The 27,835-nt window shown below is 32.6% G+C and overlaps 1 protein-coding gene across 4 annotated transcripts in view; it reads right to left on the bottom strand.

The window, feature by feature from the left end:
• Window positions 1-27,835, bottom strand: part of Mms19 (MMS19 nucleotide excision repair protein) — a 63,512-nt gene that overhangs the window by 10,973 nt on the left and 24,704 nt on the right. For 2 of the 4 annotated variants that reach the window (XM_080174461.1, XM_080174459.1), the window contains exons 6-26: window positions 27,221-27,286; window positions 27,015-27,101; window positions 26,531-26,582; window positions 25,647-25,715; window positions 25,076-25,139; window positions 24,501-24,541; window positions 24,030-24,137; window positions 23,513-23,599; window positions 20,124-20,233; window positions 17,854-17,958; window positions 17,060-17,115; window positions 16,666-16,806; window positions 16,216-16,330; window positions 15,060-15,137; window positions 13,302-13,389; window positions 4,027-4,071; window positions 3,499-3,572; window positions 2,656-2,718; window positions 1,365-1,446; window positions 627-685; window positions 184-265 (exon numbers count right to left, since the gene is read on the bottom strand). In XM_080174461.1, coding sequence (XP_080030587.1) covers window positions 184-265; window positions 627-685; window positions 1,365-1,446; window positions 2,656-2,718; window positions 3,499-3,572; window positions 4,027-4,071; window positions 13,302-13,389; window positions 15,060-15,137; window positions 16,216-16,330; window positions 16,666-16,806; window positions 17,060-17,115; window positions 17,854-17,958; window positions 20,124-20,233; window positions 23,513-23,599; window positions 24,030-24,137; window positions 24,501-24,541; window positions 25,076-25,139; window positions 25,647-25,715; window positions 26,531-26,582; window positions 27,015-27,101; window positions 27,221-27,286 — 1,672 coding nt within the window. Of the gene's footprint in view, window positions 1-183; window positions 266-626; window positions 686-1,364; window positions 1,447-2,655; window positions 2,719-3,494; window positions 3,573-4,026; window positions 4,072-13,301; window positions 13,390-15,059; window positions 15,138-16,215; window positions 16,331-16,665; window positions 16,807-17,059; window positions 17,116-17,853; window positions 17,959-20,123; window positions 20,234-23,512; window positions 23,600-24,029; window positions 24,138-24,500; window positions 24,542-25,075; window positions 25,140-25,646; window positions 25,716-26,530; window positions 26,583-27,014; window positions 27,102-27,220; window positions 27,289-27,835 lie in introns of all 4 variants that reach the window. The other 2 variants (XM_080174460.1, XM_080174462.1) reach the window with 2 other exon arrangements.

The raw sequence follows: 27,835 nt of genomic DNA, 5'->3' as shown, positions 1-27,835 counted from the left end.
TGCCAACTTTCCTTTGGTTACAAATTAAAACAAGTTTGACGCCAACATTACGCCAAAACTAAATCCAATATTTTAGCTATTTAAAATGGAATTAATTTACAGGTAGAAACGTTTGGACAATCAACTTAATGAACCAACCAGGCAAAATTCAATAAAAGTTCCAAAAATAAAACTCCTGTTTACCTGTTTTATAACATCTGGAATAAGTTTGAGACTGTCTACAGATAAACTTGAAATCAGCGCGTTCATCTCACTCTCAGAACCTTCACATTTTCATATTTAATATTAATTATAAAATCGTGCTACTCATTTTCAAATCTTCTATATCAGTAGGTACATTTATAACATATTGTAATTTTAAGTAGAATACATCAATTGTGGCAATGTTATAAGAACAGAACTGATAACATCTAAACTCGTTTGGATCTTAGAAAACTTTTTTTTAGCAGGAATTGCCATGGATTAGACTTACAGCTAATTTTTAAATCTAAAAAAGGTTGATTTCATCGATGCTTACAGGCAGCTCATCTTCTTCTTAATTTGTACCAGGTACCAACCAAAGGCAGAACTTTAAAATATATTATTGGAAGGAAGATTAATTTTTTTTAAAAATATTAAATATTCCTGGATTTAGATTGTTGTTTATTCTTTCAACAAGGTTCAGTTCATCCAAAGTTTCTTTATCCTTTTAACAATAATAGGATAATCATTTATAGGGAATAAGTGTGTGTATGTGTGTGTGTGTGTGCGTGAATTTAACTATAGAAGGATGGTACACTTTTGTATAGCAACTAAAGCTAGATGTTGAAGCACAGTATGACTTGGCACACTGACTCATGGGAGCTTCTTTATGTTGCCCTACCCTTGATAAGTAGATTATTGGTAGGTGTTAAAGAATATAGAATGATGGTCTCCACAAAGGAGCTTGGTATAAGGAATTATCTGATATCATGTACGTGACTACTTAGTATTCAAACTACTTCCCTTAGTGCACAACCAGTTGGAACTTTTAACTCACATACTTTTTATTTAGTAGCAAAGCTACTGTTTATTCACTTTGTCTGTCAGTCAGTCCGTAACGCTATGGGGGAAATGGGACTTTCTCGGCTGCTTTTGAAGACAAACAGTTATGAAATTTTCCATGATTTTTTGCTTCGCTACTTATGAATGTTTTCAATCTTGTTTTGATACAAATTAAATTTAGAATTGTAAAAATTCCTGAACACTTTCCTACAGCTTCAAAAAAAATATTGTAAAGGTTTCGTAATTTAGGGGGAAACACAAAATAGTAATGACGACCTTTATATCTGTCCCAAATATAATAACTCAGATTTATTGGCTATACCTTATTCATGCTTTCCTACCTTTATTAAGCTGCCAAGAATCTCTATACACGAACAGAAATCAGTTTTTGCTTTTTCATCTACTCCCTCCAGTTGAGTCGGCCTGATAATAAAATATTTCTAAGTAGTTGTATGTATGTTTGACTATTTGTGTAGTTCTTAAATTCCTATAAACGGCCGAAAATTCATAGAATTTCTTTATTGTCAACAATACAAAAACAAGGATGACAACATCCATAAAAGCGAAGCACTGAAACGGTAGGACAAACGGACATTAACACTTGTATTGTGTCTGAACTGAATAATCAGAATATAAAAGTATAAGAGTCGAAGCAAAATTGTAAGTAAATTTGTTAAAATACTGCTTAATATAGGATAATATTTATGGACATACTTACATTTTTAGGACTGTATTATAGAGTTGCTTCGCTTTTAATATTGTTCTTTGTTGTCCCAGGAATCAATATACCAAAAATCAGATCAAACGGATAATTAAATCACATAAAAATTTGTTGTTAAAAAAGTAGAAAAATCAACAAGTTTAAAATGGACGTACGGACATTCTGGTAGTGATTATAGAGTTGCTACGGTTTCTAAATCTTACTTAACTACTACAGGAAGCATCATGCAAAGTTTGAAATCGATAGGACAATTCTAACATGCCTAAATTAACGAATAAAAGCTATCTATCTCGGACGGACGGACGGACGGACCGACCCTAATTATAGAAAAGCTTCGCTTTTAAAAATTGTATAAAATAATAAAGTAAAGACCACTATCTAACTACAACCTATGGCCATGATTTTATGGGATTGTACAATGTATGTATTCCAACACTTTTATATTTATCACTTCCTCAATAGTGACAAAAAATGTCAAATAAAGTTACAAAACCTACATACAAACAATCAGTCATCTATAATACAAAGTAGAACGATGTCTGTCTGTTTGTTTGTTTGTAGCGAAGGATCTCGCTAAACGCTGAACCGATCGGGTTCTCCTTTACAGGGTAGCTTCTCATAGGTCCCGAGAAGGTTTATAACTTTTTTTCTTTGGGGGTGGGACACCCCCACCCCCCCCCCCAAAAATGAAAAATCCCCCCCCAAAAAATTTTTATTTTATTTTTTTACCTAAAATTAAAAATGAAGGGGGGGGGGCACCCCCCCCCCCAAAAAAAAAAATAATTTGCCCCCCATACATAGCGTAGCCACTAGTATATCAATATAGCACCAGAGAGAATCATATTTTCTGCATCAACGTTTCACACTGACGGTGGTTAATAGGTACGGAGTAGCTTTGCCTCTAAAATTACCTGTTTTGCCAGGCTAGAAAATTATTGATTACTTCAGCAGCTTTTGTGGAGAGTAACTCTCTGGTTGGTCATTCATATTTTCAGGTTTTAAATACAATTTCTAGCGGTTTTCCTTTAAAAAAAAAAAGCCTGGTCGATCACAGAAACCCCCTCCCCGCATGTTTCAAACAAATAAAAATAAGATGGATGCGTATTAAAAAATCAAAATTTATGCAATGATAGTTATCTGTTGCATCGTATTACGGACAGCTATCCGCGGATATTAAAATGAAGAATTAAAACCAGTTTTGTTAGCCATAGACGTCCAAGGGGGGGGGGTAATGGGGCGATTACCCCCCCCCCCCCAATTTTTTTTTCATTTTACCCCCCCCCCCCCATTTAAAATTTACCCCTACCCTGTGGGTGCCGTAGGCACCCCCAACCATTTAGGAGGGGGTATTTACTATTTACCCCCCCCAAAATAAAAAATCCCTAATAAAAAAACTAAATTCCCCCCCCCCCCCCCAACAGACTTCAGGCCCAAGCAAATTTTACCCCCGTGGTAAAAATTTTGGGGGGGGTAAAAAAAATTACGGCGCGCTTCGCGCGCCATTTCCCCCCCCCCTTAACATTTTTTACCCCCCCCCCCCAAAAAAAAATAGCTTGGACGTCTATGTTGTTAGCCCCAAGGATCAGCTCTTTTAGGCTAACAAAACTGGTATTATTTTTTTGATTTTTTTAATATTCGTAGAAAAAAGTCTGTAATACGATGGCTTATGTACAGTATGACTGAGAACCGGTTCTAATCCAGCGGATATCAATCGGTTTCGAAGCCATACTGGATATAAAAATATGATGTCCCTGTCGGTTGTCTGAGGGTCAAACTTGGCAAGATTGTGGAACAAATTATTTACTGCAGGACAGGAGTAGACATCCAACTAAACAAATTTTTTAATTAAAAAACAACAAAAACGGCCAATACGCGAGACGGCGCAATTTTAAGACGTTATATTTTATATCATGCTTAATTGCATAGTCATGAATGAATTTCTATCTGACTTTAAGCTATAATTACAATTTGAACATTTAGATAGACAGAGGGAAGGCTACTAAGCTATATAGAACACGCTTTGCATATTAAAAATATTTTAAAATAAACAGTATGTATCAAACATATCCTAAGTTTAGTTGAGTATCCACAAATATTTCACTTTATAGTTGAATATCTACATAGATAGAAAACAAGAGGGGGAAGGGCGAGGGGGATGTCTGAGCTTTAAAGAACACTTTTTGCGTATTAGCTTAAAATTTTACAAATAAACAAATATTTTACACAAGTGAAATTGAATATCCATGTGGATACTGAACTCAATTTGATGCTCTTATTCTCACCTGTGCAGATACGGGGACAAGGAACACACTCAAGAGACTTCCAACCTGAAAAAAAATCCTATTATATAAAATAGTAAGTTTTTTTTTTGTAAATTAACCGCTGAACCACCTTTACAATGAAGCTCCTCATAGGTCCTAGGCAGGAATAAGGTATAACCAACAAGGGAATTAAATCTAAAATGATATTTGGGGGGCAAATGGAGAGGTCGTCAATTTTACGATGTGTTGCCCCCCAACGATAGCTGAAAAACACGTAAAGGTTTCATGATTTTTTTCCGAATTAATTTCGTTATTGGTATGAGCTGGGTACTAGGAAGGTTTGTAACTGTTTTGGGGAAGGGTACAACCGTCCCCCACTCAGGAGAAATTGACCCCTAAAATTTCTATTTAGTTTTTCTTCTTTAAACTAAAATTGCAAATGGGGGAGGATGTCGACCACCGAACTCAAGTGCCCCAAGAAATAATAATAGAAACCAAGATCTACGCAACGACTTTACATCTATTTACATTGTTAAGATTGAATTGTATAAATGTTGATTTATCTTTGATTGTATATTTATATTATTTGTGTACCAATATAATTATAGATATTTCCAAGAACTGAATGTAAGAAAACTAGAATGATTTTTATGTCAGATAGAATCAAACCTCTGGACAAATAAGTAAAACTTTTAATCCAATTATATAAAGCTTTTTTTGTCTGTAGCAAAGGATCTTGCTAACCGCTTAAACGATATGGTTCTCCTTTACAGTGAAGTTTTTTACAGTTCCTAAGATGGTTTTAGGCTATTTTTTTTTATGAATAAGTCTTGGTATGGTTTTTTTCTGCCCTTCTGTATTCCTTCGAAAATTGATTCCCTGGATGCTAGGGGCGCAGCCGCTAGTCTTTTTTTTATCAATTATTAAAGTTATCCTTTGAGATTTCGCCAATAACCGATTGAGTTCTCCATTAATGGGAAGCTTTGCCTAGGTCCTGGGATGGTATCACTGCCCTCCCTGTAGGCGAAAGGATGACAATTTAGAAATTGATCAAAGTTAGAATGTAAACACAGAGCATTACATGCAAAAGGACCAACATACACATAGTTCACCAGGACAATTGTAAAGAAGTTTCGCATTATAAAAAAAGTAAAAATACTTTCTCACAATAGACATGTTTATTAATATTTAGTCTATACTCGTTAGTATCATATTTTTTATGACCATCGAGGCTTCTATATAATTACAACTATCTGTATGTTGTTGGTCAGAATTTTTTTTTAAACAACTCAAATTTCTCAGATTCTTTTTTAATAAAGAAGGCTTTTTTGTGTCTAACCAAGCTGCTAATAAAGATAGAAAGAAGATATTTTATATATAATACTATTTCCTTAACCCACATTTTTCATTTTAATTAATTTGTAATCTTGTCATCCTTGTTTATTGCATAACAATCATATCTGAAAAAATTTACTTGAGATATTTCAGATAATTGGTTAATAACTCACAGTAGAATAGTAACATAAAAAGTTATAGCTATGAGTAAGCATTCAATGGCTATAGAATATACATGGATATTATGACAAGGGTAAAGTTGTCATCAATTTAGGTTGCTAACATGAAACTCATTTAAGGTCACTTCAATCATACGATAGGAGGAATAGGATGGGGTAAAGGGGGTAGATGTGGGGTATCGTCATTTAGCCCCCTGATAGTTTCACTTAAGTAATAATATATCCATTAAGCATTCACTTGCTTTGCTTTGCATATTGCCTTGAGGGGGCTTCCCGCAGAGGAGCGGCGTGTGGTACCATACAAACTTATTTTATCTTCTAAACAAGGTTGACAACATCCATAAGTTACATAGTTGAATAGCAGATGTATTATAACCATACATAAAAGTTTAGACAGATAATCACATAACCATAACTTGCCTATCTTTTGAAGCATGTTATATAGACCAACAGACAAAGTAAATTATATTCTGAATGCTTATTGGTAAAGCGAATTTTCACTTTGAATTTCAGCTGTCTTTTATGAAAAGCAGCTGAGAAATTTCAATTTTTCCAATTCATTTTATTACAGACAGACGAACGGACATTACTAATGATAGAGTAACTTCCCTACAAATATGATGGGTAAATTTTTCTAGGCTAAACCTCTGGTGTCGAGTCAACTTGTCATAACACCTAAAACCTAACTTTGTTTAAAAGTAAATTCCTATAAATAATGTGAAACGAGCCGTTTAGGATATATTAGTGAACTTTATTTGTGAAATAACACAGTGTATGCATACTTTTACGAGTACATTACATACAAGAAAGTTGTGTTTCTTTTATAAACCTAAATATGGTCAGTATATTGTTTACCTTTTTGGTGTAAAGAATGACTTAGTTTCTGCCAATAACCGCTACTCTTTAATAAAGGTTGTTTGTAAGAGTACATGGCACATTTAAAAACAATATAAATACACCTGGATATTTTTTTTTTTGAAAAATGTATACCTAAACCTCCGCCAAAAAATGCCCATAATTGATGCTATATATCTCAACTAGCGGCTACGCTCCTAGAGGCCTCTAGGAGTACTTGAGGAGTCGAATTTGATAACCCAATTTCTTATTTCAGATTTAAAAGAAAAAGTAAAAAAAAATTTTTAGGGCGGAGGGGGGTAATTTCTTTTTTGGGGGGTGGTAGTTTTTTTTCTAGGGGCGATTTCTCTTGGGAGGGTAGTGGTACCCTCCCCCAAAATAGTTATAAACCTTCCTGGAACCTATGAGAAGCTACCCTGTTAAGGAGAGCCTGATAGGTTCATCGGTTAACGAGATCCTTCGGTACACACAAACAGACATCCTGTTACTTTATTATAAGGATTATTTTGGAGGAGCATTAGGGTAAATTTAACCCCCACACATGGCATACTTACCCCAAAATTGTGGTATTTTACCAGGGACAAAGAATAATGCATCTTGAAAAAAAAAGTATTTTAAGATATCTTTGTCCAGCCCGAAAAAGAGTTGCTATTATGTTTTCCGATATTCTGAAGTTCTAATAAATCAACCTTAAACCAAATCATTACAAATTAGATTTATTCAATTTTTGTACACTGTCGAGTGTAGAAAATTAGAATTCACAAGAAAAAACTCTATATTCTAAATATTACACACATTATCCTTTGTATAAAAACTGTGAAATTTCTGGTTTCAAGTTTAGTTACATTTAATGTATTGAAAAAATAGCATGACACTCGGCAGAGATAAATACATTGAATAAATTTCAAAGATAAGTTACATGAAAGATGTTTATTGAATTTTGATAATAAATTAGGGATCTAGTGTAGTTAACAGTAAAAGATTCCTGGTAATTATCTTCAAAAATCTATGAGCTTAAAAGGCTGCTAGCTGCCTAACAGCTGAACGTAAAAGTCTTGCCCGCACACCGTGTTAGGCGGCATAAGAAGGCATAGAAATAATCTTGAAGCACAGGGAAAGCTTCATTGAAAAAAAAACGAATCAATAAATTTTTACACACATCTATGTTCACTGCCAGATAACTTCGCATTATTATGTAATGAATATTCCAGAGTATGTGTGGGGCTTTCTTTTGTCAGTTAAACAACATTATTTGAGTATAATCTATGTGGTCAACCATTGGTCATTAGCAGCCTTTAAAACTCATAGATTTTAATTTGCACATATTATTTTTGTGTCCTTTAAATAAATTAAATAAAGAATATTAAAACAAGGATGACAACATCCATAAAAGCGAAGCACTGAAACGGTAGGACAAACGGACACTAACACTTGTATAGTGTCAGAACTGAATAATCAGAATATAAATGTATAAATGTCGAAGCAAAATTGTAAGTAAAATTGTTGAAAAACTTCTTGATACAGAATAGTGTTTATGGACATACTTACATTTTTAGGACTTGATTATAGAGTTGCTTCGCTTATAATATTGTACTTTGTTGTTCCAGGAATCAGTATACCAAAAATCAGATCAATCGGATTATTAGATCACATAAAAATTTGTTGTTAAAAAAGTAAAAAAATCAACATGTTTAAAATGGACGTACAGACATTCTGGTAATGATTATAGAGTTGCTACGCTTTCTAAATCGTACCTAACTACTACAGTAATCACCATGCAAAGTTTGAAATCAATAGGACAACATGCCTAAATTAGCGAAAAAAGCTATCCGTTACGGACGGACGGACGGACGTACGGACGGACCGACCCTAATTATAGAAAAGCTTCGCTTTTAAAAATTTATATTACTTTAAGAATTTTAATTGTCAAATTTAAATCATTGAAGTTAATATTTATCAAATAATTGAATTGGTATAAATCTAAATTTGTAGAAAAACTTGAGGTCTAATCTTTCTCTGTATAAAATATATCTCCTAAAGAATTTGAGAGCTGAAAATATGGTATATAATAAAATATTAATTCCTTTATATTTCAGTAAGTGAAAATTTAAGCAACATAAATTCAAGTTTAATTATTATCATTTTAATTATATTTGTAATCTATAATACAAAGTAGAATGATGTCTGTCTGTTTGTTCGTAACGAAGGATCTCCTTAATAGGGTAGCTTCTCATAAGACCATAACTATTTTGGGGGAGAGTACCTATACCATCCCAAGATAAATCACTCCTTGAAAAAAATTCCCCCCCTCCCCCGCCCCCCAAAGAATGTTAGACTAAAATTTAAAAATGGGGTTGGGGGAGGTTCCCCCCCCTTTCCCCCAGAATTTTTTTTTTATACTTTTTTTTAAATGTAAATAAAAAAAAGGATTTTGGGATTAAACTCCCCCCTCCTTAAGAGGCCTCTATGGGGCGAAGCCACTAGTTTATAAAAAATTGCCAACTATGAAGACATTCTTTTCAAGCTAGAAATCATTATAATATAGATAGCTTGAGACGCACAAAAGAAGCGTGTTGGGGTCATGAGACTGGGGGGGGGGGGGGGGGTGGGGGCTGCAGACTGGACACTCCCCAACTGCAATAAACAACCAAATCTGGAATTAACCCAACCCAAATATTAAATTACTTCTACGCTCATAAGTCATATACACAAACTAAAGATAAATTAGTATTAAGAAACTAAACCAATAATTTTAAGATTTTCAAAATTTAACAATCACATTTACTAAAGGGTTAGCTTAAATGTGGGCTAAACTCTCTGATTTTATAGTTATGGATATAAAGTTAATGTTAAAGTTATTAACAATTGTGATCTCAGTTCTTGCTAAAATAGTAGTAATATTTTAATTAAAAATACAAAATTTTCAGAACATAATGCAACTTCACTCAAAGCTGCTGCGTAGTACTCTACTACCATTAATTTTTATAATTACAATAGTTGCTAACACTTGGATAAACATTTTAACATTTACATTAAGAGTTATGCTCCTAATATTTAGTGCATATTACATCCAAATATTCAGAGAATATTTAATTTCTGGACCCGAGTCATCAAAGACAGTTATCCATTACATGGCTAAATCGATCACATTTGTGTATCAGTCTATAAGTGTTAGTTATGTTATTTATTGCTTTCTGGCATTGTTACCATTAGACTTAAAGGACAAGTTAATACAAGAATTTCCAATTGAACTGTGCTCACTAGTTTCTCCTTTATTCCTCATTACATTATTATTAATGTATGCTGTGTATATATTTTTGTTAAAGCTACTTTGTTATTATAAACCATTGTATTTTTTGACATTACCACATGAAACACTAGCCAAAATATTGGATGTTGTAGCTAATGTGATAATCATATTTCTTATCATTGGTGAAATATTAGAACCAGGACATATTTGCTTCCCATGGGCAGCCTCCACGGTGCTGGCTAATGAAGCCCAGCTAGAATTGAACATGACTGTCCAACTGTTGGAACAAGAGAAGAGTGTGAAACACGAAATAACAATCAGATTTTTCCAACTCCTTTTTCTGATTCCGATTGTGACAGTTACTGTGTGCATCGTAACCTCGCTGGTGAACAGGCTGAAGTGCAACAGGGAGGGGTAAATTTAAGATTGATAACAACCACTATAAAATAAATTTCAATTTTAAGTTTTGCCTTACACAAATACCTATCTTTGATCTTGTAAGTGAACTCTTTATTTTTTTCTATTGAATTTCTAACAATCTAGCTTATGTACAAGAAATAGTAAATAACTAAATCCAATTTATGCCCATAAATTTAGAGTTAATATTCTGCCTCAACATACACAGAACAGGAATCAATGTCAATATAATTAAATATTTAAAGTTTCAAGTTATTTTCATTGTTATTTATATAGTTCTAACAGATGTTTTGAGTTCATGACCCATGAACACCAACCGACAGACATGTATTAAGCCTTTCTAAAAACTTCATGCCCTTAGCTGTCCATTGCCGTTCCTAGCATTTATGGCTGGTTCTGGATCTTTGAAATAGGGGTATTGTGTTTGATTACATAATTCAGAACAAAAACAGCCACTAAACATTACTTCCAAATTTTATACAATTCAGGGAAAATAGACCTACTAAGAACTACTTATGTTAAATTTTACAACAAAATCCGATTCCAATCTTAAGTAATCCCATGTAATTTTCATAAAATCAGAAATTTCTTTAAGTTTTGCTTATTATTCTCAAACAAATACATGACATTTACTTATTGTTCAGTCTGAATACATCCTGTCAAGACCAGAATCCACCCCACACCGGTGCTCTGATGTGCCACATTGGAAGCTACACATCCATCCTGTTCATCACCATCAGCCTCTGCTACTTGATCATGTACATCCTCATATTTTGCTTATCACTTGCCACCAATTGGCATGTTGTAACATTTAACAGGATGGTGTATATATTAAGCAAAAGTATTTATGATACAAGTCTACTGTTTGTTATCACTGGTTCAGATAATGCTTTTGACTTTTTTGTTAAGAAACTAAAAAATTGTTATTTTTCTTAGTATATAATGAAGAAATGTAAAGGAAGAAAGAAAAAACTTTGATTTTTGTACTTTTTTTTATTATAAAAAAAACATTGCAAGATGTAAACTTGGCACAGTGATAAGTGTTGTTAAAGTAGCATAAATAGGTGCTTTCCTTCAAAACAACTCTTGACCATAGAAAATGTACCCCCCCCCCATTTTTTATCAAATCAAGGGGGGGGGGGGGGGTATGAATAGTTTTTCTTGAAAGGAAAAGAATAATTAACGGAAAAGTATTGATCAAAAGGTTGATTTATCAATAATACTTAGTTTTCTCAATGCCTAACCCCTGGAGGGGCACCTTACCCGACAGGGCTAGCCTTTACCCAAAATAATACAACCTAAACTAGGGTGACACCATCACTTTTAAGAAATAACGACCCTTTCCCCCCTCCCCGCCTTTATTTATCTATAAAATAAGGGAAAGGGGTTTCTGCGGTCACTAGAAACTTTGAAGGAAAGTGTCCATGAAAAAGTTGTATACGTGAACAGATAATGTAAATTTATATTTAGAAACTCTTATGTTATTTGATACAAAAAAAATATATAATTTAACTTTTCATAATATTTAAAAAAATTTTTATAACAAATATTAATTATATGTAATTTTTAGATTTATGAATGGTTAAGTTACAATAGCCCATAGGTACTATATATCAAAGGACAATCCTTATAATAAAGTAACAGGATCTTTGTATATCTTTCTGTCTGTACCAAATGATCTCGCTAATCACTGAACCGATATGGCTCTCCTTAACAGGGTAGCTGTCATAGGTCCTTTAAAGGTTTATAACTAGTTTTTGGGGAGGGTACCACCACCCTCCAAAGAGAATTCGCCATGGAAAAAAATCCAACACACCCCCCCCCCTACAAAAAAAGAACCTTTTTATTTCAAAATCTAAAAAAATAATTTATCGTTCCTAGCCTTAGAAATAACTAGGTAAAAAAATAACCATTTTTAGTTTTTCTTCTTCTGAGAATTAGCCAACTTTTAGAGTTTTTTCAAACGGAAAAAGTTTCTGATTCTATTCCTCAAGGTCTTTTTATTGTGTTCCATGAAGCCATAGTTCAATAATTTTTTTACTCCCATTCAAAAATAGCTATGCAATTGTACAATTGTATGTGTGGTAGCCAGAGGTTTATCATACTTATAAAAATCTTATAAACATAATACTTATTATGTGCAATTTCTGATTTGGTCTCATAAAATGTCCAAAATCAACCCACTCTAGTATTTTTATTGTTTATTCTTGCTTTTCCCAAAGAAAAGAAATTAACTTTAGATATTTTAAACTAAAATTAGCATACATAGTGACTGTACACTTACAGTTGAGTATTTAGAATTAAAAATACCAGAATTTAAATTATTCCTTGATATTTTTTCTCTCTCTTTTAAAAGAACAAAAAGTTCAAACATGAATAAATGATTATTATAGATTTCAGAATATTGCCGACAGACCGACGGACCAAGTGAATTATATATACTGGATGCCTATGGTACACCGACAAACGTCCTACTACGACAAACGTCCTAATGCGACAAACATCCTAATCCGACAAACCTCCTAAACGACAAACGTCCTAAGCGACAAACCACCTAAACGACAAACCTCCTAATGCGACATCTTTTAAGTAAAACCCCCTAAAAACTTTTCAAGTGATATCACATTTATTAAGTGTGAGGTAAGGGTCGATATTTTTAATGCAAGGTTGTATCGGGTTCGAAACCATGCCGTTGGGTAGCCAACACAGACTTTGGGACAACTGTCGGACGGATTTTTAAATTTCACCCTGTGGACAATGTTATTAAAGAAAGAAATTTCGGTTATGAATTTCGTCCCTGTGTGTTTTATCGCCATATTGGATTTTATTGTTCAACCTTTTTTAACAGCAGTGGTGGATTTTGTCCTAAAATTTTGGAAGATTTTTTTTTATTTTTTAACTTTTGAAAAATTTTAGAACGTTTTTCTTAAGAAATGTCGCATTAGGATGTTTGTCCCTTTAGGTGGTTTGTCGCATTAGGGGTATGTCGCTTAGGAGGTTTGTCGCATTAGGATGTATGTCGCATTATGAGGTTTAGGACGTTTGTCGCATTAGGACGTTTGTCCCTTTTGGAGATTTGTCGGTGTACCGATGCCTATTGGTAAGGAATTCTTCTAAAAAAAAATAGCAGTCTATATTAAATAGTAGTTGAGTAGTTCACTTACCCCCTTGGCATTATGGACTGACAAACAACGTATTATAGAATAGTAACTTTTCTGCTTATAAATGTTGTCATCTTTGTTTTGTTTAACTAGTTTAACCTGTAAATGTGCCAAGGCACTAAGACCATTGTCTCCAGCAGTTAGGAGTTTCGGAAGTATATCTTTTTCCACCAACTTTTCATCCCAACTGAAAGTATAAAATTCAAGATTGAATTTTACCACAAGGTGTAATCTATAATAAAAAGTAGCTTGATGTCTGTCCGTCCGTCTGAAGCTTAAGATCTCGGTAACCACTGAACCGATCGAATTCTACTCTTCAGGGAATATACCTACTGGTCCTGTGGTGGTTTTAGGCTATTTTCTTGGGGGGTGGGACACCCCCAACCCCCCAAAAAACCAAAAAAATCCCCCCCAATTTTTTTTTTTTTTTGTAGGAGATATCCTTATTTTAGATACCTATTCTTATTTTTTTTTTTTTACGAATTTCACCTTAACTTTTTTTTATCATCTCTTGGGGCAAAGCCCCTAGATGCTAGGGGCGAAGCCGCTAGTGTATCTATAACCTACTTTATTTATAAAAACAGGTATAGGTATATAAAATTGTTGATCACAAAAAAACCCTTATTCTTAAATTAAGATGAAAATAATGGAGAGGGTAATTTTCGTTTGTTGGTTTGTTACTTTAGGTCAGGTTATGGTAAGGTTATATAGGGTATGGGAAGCACCAAAGGTAAAGTCCCCGATGTGTTGGCTTAGGTGATAAAGGACAAACAAATGAAGAGACTAATTGAATTCCTTTTATATTGGTAGAAAAAGTTAGCCACAATATGCCTTTTTTTCAAAAAGCATTATAAATATTACGAGAAATCGTCAAAAGTGTTAAAAATTCTGTTAAGTAGTGAAAATTATTACCCATGAAAGGTTAAGTTATACATTAAAGGATATATTCCTAAAAGCGAAGCTTTTTTTACATTTAAGGTCGGTCCGAACGTCTGTTCGTTAGGGATAGCTTTCATCCTTAATTTTGTCATGTTAGAATTGTCCCATCGATTTCAGACTTGGTATAATGTTTATTCCCTAACAGTAAGGTACAATTTAAAAAGCGTTAAAACTCTATAATCATTACTAGAAAGCCAGTATATCTAAAAAGATATTTTTTACTTTCTTGATAAAAATTTTAAATGATATAATAATCCCATATAATTATTGATTCCTGTAAATATTAGGTAGAATGTAATAAGCAAAACATCTCTATAATCATAATTAATATAAGTATGTAGGTCAGTATTAGGCATGCGTCCTGTTTTTAAGTAATTTTAGTATCTATAATACAAAGTAGAATGATATCCGTCCGTCTGTCTGTCCCTAAAGATCTCGGTAACCACTGAACCGATCGGATTCTACTCTTCAGGGAATATACCTACTGCTCATGTGGTGGTTTTAGGCTATTTTCTTATGGGGTGGGACACCCCCCCCAAAAAAAACAAAAAATCCCCCCCGCCATTTTTCTTTTTAATTTTTAAAATAGTGGTGGAGTGGGGGATCTCCAGGTAATAAAAGATGTAATTATACCTCTTGGGGCAAAGCCCCTAGAGGCTAGGGGCGAAGCCGCTAGTAGATTTATATAGAAATAATTAGTGTCGTTTCTTTATACATCTCTATGTTAGTATGTCTGACTGTAATATTTTGTTGAACTTCGCTTTTATGGATTTTGTAATCATTGTTAAATACAAAAACGTTTTTAACATTTTTAAAATTTCATTTAAAGTTTATGTACTTTTAACAAGGACGATAACTAGGTATTAATGGTGATGAAGCTACTTAAAAATTGTGGAACTAATAAAAAACTCGTATTACCTAGTTAGAGAAAGTATGGCCTCTCCTTGATTCACTCCACAATTTATAGATGATATCAAATGGTCACAGAGCTCAGTCCTTAAATGGTAGTTAATATTATTTCACGAAGCCGCGTTCAATTGACTAATACAGGGATATAAAGGGATAAGACTTCGGCCGATAAATTAATGTACATCCCCAATGATCATTTCATTTAGGGGGAGGGGGGGAATAATCACCCCTTTACTCCCCATTGGACGTCCTTGCCAATGATGATAAACAAAATTACCCAGTCTCTAGAATACAATTGGTGGTTGAAAAGTTAAGACACTCGACTTAATGAACCAACCAATCAAAATTCATTAAAAGTCCTTAAAGTTGTCAAGTAAAAAAAAGAAAACGTTATTATGAAACATTGGGGACTAGTGTAGTAAATAGCCCATTATCCCCTCTCTCTCTGGACTATATGTTTTATCCTTATACTAAAGTAACAGGATGTCTATGCGTTTGTGTGTCTGTACCGTAGGATCTCGCTAACCGCTTAACCGATCGGGTTCTCCTTAACAGGGTAGCTTCTCATAGGTCCTGGGAAGGTTTATTTTTATTTTGGGGGAGGGCAACACTATCCTTCAAAGAGAAATCGCCCCTAGAAAAAAATCCCCAATCTGAAAATTTAATTTTTTTTATTTTTTTAACTAAAATTAAAAATGGGGGGGGGGTGCATCCCCATTCAGAATTTTTTTTTTACTTTTTGTTTTAAAATCTAAAATAATAAATTCAATTGGGTTATAAAATTCGACTCTCCTTAAGTGCCCCTAGAGGCCTCTAGGGGCGTAGCCGCTAGTACTCAATACAAAAGAAATTTAAATAGATTTATATCTCATCTTTTCCCCAAAATTAAACACGTTAGAATTGAACAGAAAATTGCCTATTGTTTGATGTCTTATTCTTATAACAAAATTCCAAATAATTTTAAGGGGTGATATATTGCTGCGCATTTGATGTTAAATAAATGTATATTCTTGTTTATCAAAACATTTCATTAGAAAGTGCAAGTTTTCTTAAAACTTTGAATAAACAATTTTTGAAACAAAAAGTTTCTTTTTTTTCATTAACGCAATTCAAGAAAAGAAGCAAAACCCCAAGGTAGAGATAGATATATATATATATATATTACCTGTGTTTATTGCTAAGAATGCCAGCAGCTGCCGCCAGACCTGCCAGCTCTCCAGAATCCAGGTATAAGGTGACCAGCTTGTCAAAATTTACATTCGAATCTCTTATTACCAAACCTTTGTAAAAAGAATTCCTTAAACAATACGTTCAAATCTATGTGATATTTTGAATCTAAATGGACTTAATGGTTAAATATCAGAGATCTTTAAGGATAAGACGATAAATTGGCGTACATCTCCAATACTGATGTTCAAAATTATCCATTATAAATTAATGGTTAAAAAATTTGGACACTACTAGTTTAAAATCAACCTATCAAAATTCTATAAAAAAAAATACCTAAAGTTTTAAAGCCATCAAATAAGATAACGTGGTAATAAAATTTGGATGTAAAAAGTAGCGGCAGATGAACAGACCCAAGTTATAAAGCAGCTAAGCTGCTAACCGAAACCTGTATGGGCTACAGCCACTAGAAGACTTTTTGTAGAGGCCAACAATTGTTTCTTGGCCTCGGCCCCAGCCTCAGACCAAGTGGATAATATTTGTTCAAGAAACTTTGATAAGATATCTTCGCTCTGACATTTTCCACTAGCTAAAATAAATAAGTTTTAAGCAGATGTAACAAACAATTGAATAAATTCAAAACAAATATTTAGTAATTGCAGCTTAGTATATACTAAATAATATAGCCCCCCAAATACAGCTTATTTAAACATTATTAAGCAAGTCATAAATGAACATGTAATATAAAAACAGGATAAAAACTCTTGAAAATAGTTAGTTAGTGTTTTTGGAGTATAGCTAATTATTTAAGGAATCATCGCAATGAAACAAAAAAAACTTACCAGCGACGCTGCTCAATATCTGTATGCTCACGTGCTGCAGTTTTGTTCCAACAGCTAGATTAAATACGATGTTTAATTATGCCCTTAAATTAACATTTGTCTGTCTTTATGTCAGATATATTTTTTTAGTACTGTTACTATTTTTTTTATGTAGGTAAAGTTTTTATAATAAAAAAACATTTTCAATTTTGAAGGAAAAGGTTTTTAAATATGCAATACGCATATTTTATGATAGATCATATTTCCGTTCGAATTTGTATATATTTTGGTGTTTTCTCTTAAAATATGACTATCACAACTACTCCTCTCCTCATTTTTAAAATAAATTGAAAATAAGAAGGGGATATTTTAAATCTCTATGCCTCGCCACTGCGGTGCGGGTGGCCTATAGCTGCTGTTCCCTTTTCATTCTTAGCTACCCGATATAACCTAACCTAATCCTAAAGTAATTACCTACTAATCTAATGCAAAAAAAAACACCTTTTTTTTAATTTATAAAAATGGGGTTGTGGGTTCTGTGCTCGAAAAGGCACTTTGAGGGAAGATGCCAATTTATTCTCTATTTATTTTTTATTTAAATTTAAATTTTAGTGAACTGGAGATACAGGGACGGGACAACTTTTTTACAGTCTTATTCCCTCCAGTATTTACCAGCTACAAAAGGTAGTTTTTATATATATTAAGCTTACCCATTTCGTTTCTTACAGACGGACATTTCGAATTATTGAGTAGCTTCGCTACTCTTTTATATGAAGGTTTTGTACAAGAATAATTTAAATCTCGTATTAATTCCTTTGAGATGTGGATTAAGATCTCTATGCAGCCAGCTGAGAAACAGGATCCAACCCTGGTCCTCTCCAGGTACTGTCATACCAACACTTTCGGTCCCAAAATAGCAACTGGATAGAGAGATAAATAGATAAGTTAGATAGATATTTACATAAGTCTTAGTTATAACTAGAAACATGCTATAAATCAAATGTTATCCTAAAGTCTAAACTACATTACTTATCGTTTATTTATACTCACATAGGCACAACTCAATACCATGCACAGTTAGGACTTCCAATTTGGTTGTAAAGTGTGTTACCTTTTTTTATGTTTTATTATTATTTGGCCACAACTTGGTCAAAAATGCTCACAAATCAGACCTTTTTTGACCGAAGATACTCAAATGGTTCCTTTACAAGCCCAATCAATCAGTTTAAAGATATCTTTATATTTCAAGGAAAATTGATGAAAATACTAAAAAACAGCAAATTTGGGTGTTACCTTTTATATGCACAGATACCATAAAATCAACAGAAAAAATACTTATTTTACTTTTCTGTCATTTTTAAAGTATTATTCTGTTAAATTGGCTATTCTTGAAGGGATTTATGCATTGATTATACTGAAACATAATATTGGGCAGAAATTAATGTATTTCAAAGAAAGAAAATTTTGAAAATAAGAAATTCGACCTCTATCACTTTAGAGGACAGCTGCCAACCTCCAGTTGACAGGATATAGTTAAATACTTGTTAGCAATAATAATTAGCCTAAAAAGTAAAACGAAAAGTTTTTTAATATGGCAAAAAAAATGATAATCTAAATCTTAATTTTGGGGATGATGATCTTAAAGACGCTCTTGCTGTTGGTGATGATGACCCAGATGGTATCCAAATACATGAGCATTATGACAACTTATCTATTAAACTATGGTCCGATTTTTGTATTTGTAGCATTCTCCAATCAAGAGAAATCTCAAAACATACAATCATGGTTTTTAAATTCTCCAATTCATAAGGTAAATATAGTAGTTTTTAAAAGATGGTTATATTTCTTGTTACAACTTTTAATTGGAGGCTGCTACAAATACAAAAATTGGACCATAGTTCAATAGATGAGTTGCCATAACGCTCATGTACTTGGATACCATCTGGGTCATCATCACCACCAGTAAGAGCGTCCTTTAGATCATCATCCCCAAAATTAAGATTTAGATTATCATTTTTTTTGCCATATTAAAAAACTTTTTGTTTTACTTTTAAAGCTAATTATTATTGCTAACAAGTATTTAACTATATCCTGTCAACTGGAGGTTGGCAGCTGTCCTCTGAAGTGATAGAGGTCGAATTTCTTAATTTCAAAATTTTCTTTCTTTGAAATACATTAATTTCTGCCCAATATTATGTTTCAGTATAATCAATGCATAAATCCCTTCAAGAATAGCCAATTTAACAGAATCATACTTTAAAAATGACAGAAAAGTAAAATAAGTATTTTTTCTGTTGATTTTATGGTATCTGTGCATATAAAAGGTAACACCCAAATTTGCCGTTTTTCAGTATTTTCATCAATTTTCCTTGAAATATAAAGATATCTTAAAACTGATTGATTGGGCTTGTAAAGGAACCATTTGAGTATCTTTAGTCGAAAAAGGTCTGATTTGCGAGCACTTTTTACCAAGTTGTGGCCAAATAATGATAAAACATAAAAAAAAGGTAACACACTTTAATTAGGATGTTTGGCAAAATAAATATTGACTTCATAGCAAAATTTAGATCAGAAATACAACAAAATAAGACCTAATTGGTGTAGGCATTTAAATTAACATAACAGACAATTTAAATAAAAGGAAATATGGCAAAAATATCAAAAATCTTCTCTCTTTTGCATATTTTAGTTTTCGCTTCTTCTGTTAATTTTATACAAATTACTTGACAAAGTGAAAGGGCGTATGCTTAGCTAACAAGTAAGACTCGAAAAGCAGCTGAGCTGCTTTCATTCTAACAAGAACGAATAATTATTTGATATGTATTAAAGTAGCGCAGCCATAAACGCATTGTGATATTAGTTACAAAGGGAACATTTAATTTACAACCTTTGTTTAAATCTTTATACTAGAGCCTTTTAAATAGATTAAAACAGACTGGAACCTTTATTTAATCGGTTCAGTGGAAAACGAATTTTTTTTCGGAAAGATAAAAAACTTTTTTTTGTGTAAGATAAAGATCAGTAGGAAAGGGCTTATGGAAAAAGCTTGGTTGCAAAGGAGGTGCGCTACTAAAATTTGTTTTACCTTAGTTCTGATAGTAGTTTAAATATCTTGATTTGAATGGTTTCTGAGACCCTAAGTCTTATTCCAAGTAATTCTGTTTTCAACCCACTCCAAACCAGTTCAAGCAACTTCTAAAAAACAAGAATAATTTTGTACCGAAAAGAGATTAGCAAATTACTATATGATATCAGAAGGATACAAATACAAATACAAGAGTAGTTTCGTAAAATAAAGAGGACTATCCATGAACCAGAGCAAGTGATTCTAAGCATCTTCCAGCATTGACCCATAGTATTTTTTTAATGAATATATTAGGTTTATGTTTAATATTTGCTTTATCGACTAAAAAGTTAGGTTTCACCATGGTTTTATATGAAAAAAACTTTGAAATGTAAATCAATTTTTAAAGCAATATCACCAAATGCTTTGTTGAGTTCAAAGAACAAAATAAAATAACACTGCAGAAAAGCATCAAATGTTGTAAATTGCAAAAGTACATTAATCAAACTATATACAAGTTACCAACCCTTTTTCTAAATATACATTTTTAATCACAATAATATACTTTTGTGTCAAAGCTTTTAAACAACAGTTTGAACTCATCAAAACATTCGATGATATTGCTCCAAACAATGCTTAACAACAATGCTGGAAGATGCTTAGAATCACTTGCTCTTGTTCGTGGATAGTCCTCTTTCGTTCTAAAACACTTAATAATATTTTACTGATATTAAAGATACTCTAAACAAAATATCAAATACATTTGCTATGAAAGAGAGAGGTAGGAGCGAAGATGACTAATACCTATCCAATGCCAAAAATAAATAGAACTTAATTTTTACATAGAGCACTACTAACATTATTGGATGATATTTTTTATCTTAATATTTTTAGAAAACATTGATATACATTGAATAAAAACTTTGAAAAAATTGATAAAATTCAAAGATTTTCGTTTTTTTAACATATGAAAAACAATGAAATCTCAAAACTTTCAAAACAAGGATGACAACATCCATAAAAGCGAAGCGCTGAAACGGTAGGACAAACGGACATTAACACTTGTATAGTGTCAGAACTGAATAATCAGAATACAAATGTATATATGAAAGTCGATGCAAAATTGTAAGTAAATTTGTTGAAAAACTGCTTGATACAGAATAATGTTTATGGACATACTTACATTTTTAGGACTTAATTATAGAGTTGCTTCGCTTATAATATTGTACTTTATTGTCCCAGGAATCAGTATACAAAAAATCAGATCAATCGGATAATTAGATCATATAAAACTTTGTTGTTAAAAAAGTAAAAAATCAACATGTTTAAAATAGACGTACGGACATTTTGGTAATGATTATAGAGTTGCTACGCTTTCTAAATCGTACCTAACTACTGCAGGAATCACGATGCAAAGTTTGAAATCGATAGGACAATTCTAACATGCCTAAATTAACTAAAAAAGCAATCCATTACGGACGGACCGACCCTAATTATAGAAAAGCTTTGCTTTTAATAAAAAACCATTGAAAACCTATTCCTCATCGCTAAAACTTTCTAGTGCGTGTTTTTATAGTGGTGAAAACATTACCTTATTATGCCATCTAACCTCAATTTAATACCTGAACACCATTTTCTTTTTTCCATGTTTATGACCTTACTTATAATTTTCTTAGGTTGATACCATAGTATAAAGTTTGTATTTGTTTAGAACGAAATATTATTTCTACAGAAACTCTCAAGCGATTAGAATTGAGAAGGCTTGAATAGAGCGAAATATATTTTCTACTGAAGAAGTTTCTTCTTGTTTGTGTAGTATAGCTCTATGCCGCCGCGTTTTTTGAGACTTTAAAAATTTAGTAACAATAATAAAAATATTATAGCATTTTTTTAAAAAGAAAAGCTTCGCTGTAATGGATCATTCCCATCAAAAATCCTAATAAATACCAAATAAAATTAATCCTCTAATTAAAAAAAATTTAAATCGCGATTTTATATATTTTTGTACACTTGTTGAATTAAACAAGTGAGTTATGTTGTGAAAAAAAAACTAATCCCACACTTAATTTCAATTTTAGGGGGTCTCTGTGCACAAAAAGGTACTTTAAGGGAAATTTCTAGTTGTGTTCGTAATCAGTCTGCCTTTTCAGAGAGATACATAATAGTTCTGGGCCAAGTTACAGGAAATTTTTGCAGATAGATCAACCCTCCCCCTCCTAATCCATAACTCACCCCTACCTTGCCTAATCCTATCCTAACAGAAAACAAACAACAAAACATTTCGGTTGAAGGGCAGGGATGGCAAAATAAAAACCACGTGGTTTTAATCAAGTGGTTTAAACCAAAAAAAAAAGCTAAAAAAACCAAGGTGGGATGGTTTAAATGGTTTTTTTAATACAAAGGCCTATGATCTATCTTTCCAGTTATATCCTTATAATAAAGTAACAGGATGTTTGTATGTGTGTTTGTGTGTTTGTATGTTTGTACCAAAGGATCTCGCTAACCGCTGAACCGGTTGGGTTCTCCTTAACAGGGTAGCTTCTCATAGGTCCCGGGAAGGTTTATAACTATTTTCTTTGGGGGTGGGACACCCCCAACCCCCCTCAGAAAATTTTTTTTTAAAAACTTTTTAACTAAATTTAAAAATGAGGGGGGGGGGCAAGCCTCCCCCCCAAAAAAAAAATTTTTTTTTTACTTTTTCTTACAAAATATAAAATAAAAAATTCAATTATTAAATTCGACTCTCTCCTCCTCAAGTGCCCCTAGAGGCCTCTAGGGGCCTAGCCGCTAGTCTTTTTATAATGTAAAAAATACAGTCAAAAACATAAATACCTAATTCAAAATTCTTTTAATAGTTTAAATCTTTATACTAAAGGGGTAGTTTCACGAAATGCATTTGAACTTAATTTAGTGAACCGCATATTTTTTCTTAGTTAATGGGGTAAACTACGTTTAAATAGCATATATTTGAAATAAATTCAATTTTCTACCACGTAGTTTTTAAAATATCAAGACCTGAAAATTGTCTTTTTGTGATATATGCAATTTAAATAGACGATTTTCAAGTCTTGGTATTTCAAAAACTATGTGGTAGAAAATTGAAATTTTTTCAAATATATGCCATATAAATGTAGTTTAACCATTTAACCAGGATAAAATATGCGGTTCACTAAATTAAGTTCAAATGCATTTCGTGAAACTACCCCTTTATACTAAATTAGAATACTTTAATTTGGATATTATTAAAAAAAAACCAAAAAAAATATTTAAAAAAACCAAAAAAACCTGGTTTTTATTAATAAAAACCGGTTTAAACCAAAAAAACCACACTGGTTTGATCTTTTTTAAAAAAAACCTGGTTTTTTTCCATCTCTGTTGAAGGGCACTTGCCGCATTTAAAATATACTTACCGCATTATCCGCCAGCCACACAGCTTTAGAACCCTGGATTGTGCTACAGTTGGATATAAGCTGTCTCAAGGTGTCAACGCTGTCTTCCTAAAACACAAAAACATTTATCAGATTTTCCTATAAATTTAAGAAAAGAAACAGCATGTTTGTCTGCCAATCCATATGTGTGTAATTTTTTTGGAACTAAACAAAAATTAATTTTAAATTTTGTTCATAATCAAATTGAACTTTATTGTCTGCTAGTACTTGTGTTGATAAAGAAAGTTTAGTCTGCTTCGAGAATATTTTTTGCGGTATTCAATGCGCTCCTAACTGAAGTCTTTAAATAAAATTTTAATTTTAGATCCATTTACTCATCCCTATATCACTGCATTAAGGGGACTCGCTACCGCTGATACATTAACTAGGAAAATTAAATCAATCTACCCTAATCCCAATATAAGATAAAAAATAGGGTGTGGGAGGGAGGATTAATTAAACCATTAATTGTAGCCCATCTCTGTAAAAAAAAACTTACCTTAGCGGACTCTAGATCTGAGTCTAATTTCTCCATGAATAGTGAGACACTGTACTCCGCTAGGGATGGGTGGGATATAGCACCTCTCAACCCCAGAATAAGATCATCCTGCAAAACAAAAACAATGTATGCTGTAGCGTATGATATCACCTAGCTCATATTTTGGGAGGTGGTGTGGGTTCGAATCTAAGCCCAAACCGTGGCACAACTATTACATTAAAAGTAGATAAGTCATATGCGCAATATTAATAGTAAGATAATGGGAATGCCAGGCCTCCAGCCCCTCGGGGCTAACAAAACTAGTTTTAATCTTAAATTTTTCATTTTAATATCCGCAGAAAGCTGTCTGTAATACGATGCGATAAATAACTAGTATATGCCCTGGTTTTTTTAGGCCACAAATTTTAAATTCTTCAAATTTTCTTACAAGTAGATGAATTTACAATTAAATGAATTTATTTCAAGCTTTACCTTTGTTACAAATGCAGCGACGCCCTTGGGTGGAGTGAAATCTAAAAACAAAATTGTTTTTAAAAAATATTTCAAAATTCTCATTTAATAGGTACTTTTTTATGACAGCCGTCCTCTGAAAAAATACAAAAAATTAATTTTACACTTATTACAGGAACTTGGTGTGGTGGGGGTTAAATTAAATTCAATGCCCCCATTTTTCATTTCAACTAAAGAAAAGTTTTAAATAAAAAGTAAAATCACTTAAAAATTATTTGGAGCCCCCCCCCTCCAAAAAAAAGAAGATAGTTATAAATCTATCCATATATGAGAAGCTAAATTATTACCTAAGGAGAACCATATCGGTTCAAGGGTTAGCGAAATCCTTTAGTACAGAGATCCTGTTATTTTTATATAAGGATATAGTGTCGTTTATTTATATTTTTTATGAAAGGGGGGGGGGGGGGTTAGCCCTACTAAGACATACAAATGCATTTAGAATGCTAAAAAAAACAAGGAGAATGTGACTAATTTTTCGTAACAGCAGACCAACCAACCAACCGTTTATGTATAGAGAATGTTAATATGAAAATTACCTATTGGAAAATAAACCGCAAGACTTTCAAAAATATCCTCACGTACATGATCAACATTCAACGTCTAAAACAAGAACAGTTAGGAAGTAGCGCAGCAATTAAAGCATGCATTGGGGGTGGTATTTGGCTGTAAATCATACTGGTACTCAATCTTTCATTCATTGACTTAAAAACTTTGAGTACTTTTATTAAATCTTTATTGGTTGATTCAAACTAGCAGTGTCAAATATTTTCCATCAATTGTAATCTACAGAAATAATAACTTAATTTGTTTTTCTTCTTGGGGTTAGTATAAAAACAAAATATGACAGATAATTTAAAAATACAACGCATATTTGAAGAGAAGCGTTCACTACTAGAATGATGTTAAGAATAAGGGCAATGCAGTGGCCCAAGACAGGCGTAACTAATTACCATGCACGGTTTATACTTCCAGACAAAGGTCATTGCATCAAAAAGTATGTTTGAAGCAAATTGGATGGTAGGGCCTATGGACCTACTGTACACAGGTATAGCTTAACATTGTAATCAAACATCCCGAGATGATGTATTAATAAGGTAAACTAGAAACCTGAAGAAGATAGGCAGTACACTGGAAGATAAGAGACAAGTTTCGCGGGTCTTTTTCCCCCTCTCCAGCCTAAAAATTAATAGGATTAGTTTATGTGAAAACAGATGTTTTTGAAATGAAAAAAAGTGTACTGTCCCAACAGACATACAAACCAAATAGAGACCATTATTTTCAGGTCCCCAGAGCCATACAATTGATGTCAAAAATTATTTAGCACCAAAAAAAGGGTCAACCAAACATTTGAAAAATCTTAAAAATTCAAAATCAAAACACAAAGTTACTTGCCAACAGTCTTACTATAGACATCAGAATAGCCGTTTACTAGCACTAGAAGTACATGGTTACTGGAGCATCCTCCTGACTTTTAATGGCAAGTAAATGACAGGAAATGTTACTTTTATATGTAGTATATAAAGTACATTATACATTTTTTACTTTGATTTAGGAAAAGACCTTTTGACAAACTTTGTATTTTGCCGATTTCCCGCAGTTGGCTAACAAATATTGTAATAACATGCTTTAAAACCTGCAATAAGGCAGTCTGACCGTCATGGTTGTTTCTTTAAACGACGGGAAATTTAATTTTGATATCTATTGATGAAAAAAATTTGAAAATCGGACCATAAACACCAAAGATATGGAGAAAAATATAAAAATAGCCTAAAACCTGCTAAAAAGCGGTCAGACCGCCATTGATGTTTTATAGTTAATTGTGCTCCTTCATGATGGGAATGTTGTCAAAAAGTTTCAGCATTCTATTTTTCATAGGAGCTGAGTAAACCCCATTTCCCCCATAGCGTTACGGACGGACGGACTGACGGACAAAGCGAATTATAGAGTAGCTTCGCTACTAAAACAGAGTTACAAAATTTTTTAAAATTAACCTGTAGAAAGCCAACAAGGAATTGTGTTTCCATCTGCTTAACATAATCAAATCTAAACAATTAATTAAGAAATGTAAATAAAAGAAGAAAAAACTTTTTCCTATTAATTTCAAGTTGAGTAAAAGACCTTACTTCCTATCTTTTTTTCCTCGAATTTTAGATTTATGATTAAACGGTCATGATTACTGATTAGGATAGAAAATAATCTTTCAGTAGGTATGTAGCTTACATGTGAAATAATTTTTAAAAAAGAAACCGCAAAAAATCCGCAGATGGTCAGCTAGTGGGGATTTTGCCTTTTCTGACCATATGGAATTTAATATTTGAGAGAAAAAAATTAATCTTTTTGTTACAATTTTAACATAAGTGGTTGATCCTAATAAAATAACCGCAAAAATAAAATTATTTTTGTACAGTTTTTTTTAAATAAATATTATCAAATTAGACTATTAAAAAAAAGATAATCTAAACTTTAAATACTTACCTATTATAAAGGAGATAGGATAACATATTAAATACAATTGATCTATCCCTGACAACCTGCTGTTGGACCATTAACTCGCGAAACATTCTAAAATAGTGAAATTATTATTTGTCACTGTCAATAAATGTTTATGTATACATTTTTGGCTTTCAAGTTTTATACCTATATCTGCACAATGTTTAACCCTCGCTAAAAAACTTTCTTACCTGTCCAATAACATTTCTACGTTCTCCTTTGTTAAGTTGGCACATTTACTTAGATACAGTAACCCTCTAAATAATATAAATTGATTAAAAAAGAACTCAGGATGTAAATAATAGATATAGAATACGTAAATATTGTGAGAGATATTCGCATACCTTGACAAAATGTTTCACCCAGCTGGCTAATATAACAACACCCCCCACCAATTACTTTATCATATTCCCTCCCCTGACAATTATGGACCTTATTGACCAATTTCTGAGGACTACATTAGCAACATAAATTGACGAAAAAAAATCCCCTGCCACGTATTCTGTAGCCATTTAGGCTGTCATGCCTTTGCCTAATCCACCTATACGCCGCAAAAAAATTTATATTTATGAATTTTCAGCTGGATGTCTAAATCAGTCTCTAATAAGCCAATCTGTAGGGTTTAAATGTCAAATTATCTACGCAAAAAAAAATGCAATATTCCTTCAGGCATCCAAGAAAACAATCCGTTCCTACAACCAAGCTTAATTGTAAAATATATTGCAGTAATAGTTTTCATGAAAATTATGACTTTCTGGAACGACTATAAATTATTTTCTCGCATGGCTTTAAAACTGATTAATATC

This window comes from Acartia tonsa, chromosome 10, assembly GCF_053477335.1.
Source record: "Acartia tonsa isolate MP-2025a chromosome 10, ASM5347733v1, whole genome shotgun sequence".
In the NCBI taxonomy this organism is placed as follows: Eukaryota; Metazoa; Arthropoda; class Copepoda; order Calanoida; family Acartiidae; genus Acartia; species Acartia tonsa.
Note: the sequence above shows the minus strand (reverse complement) of the source record. Positions and strands in the feature narration are given on the sequence as shown.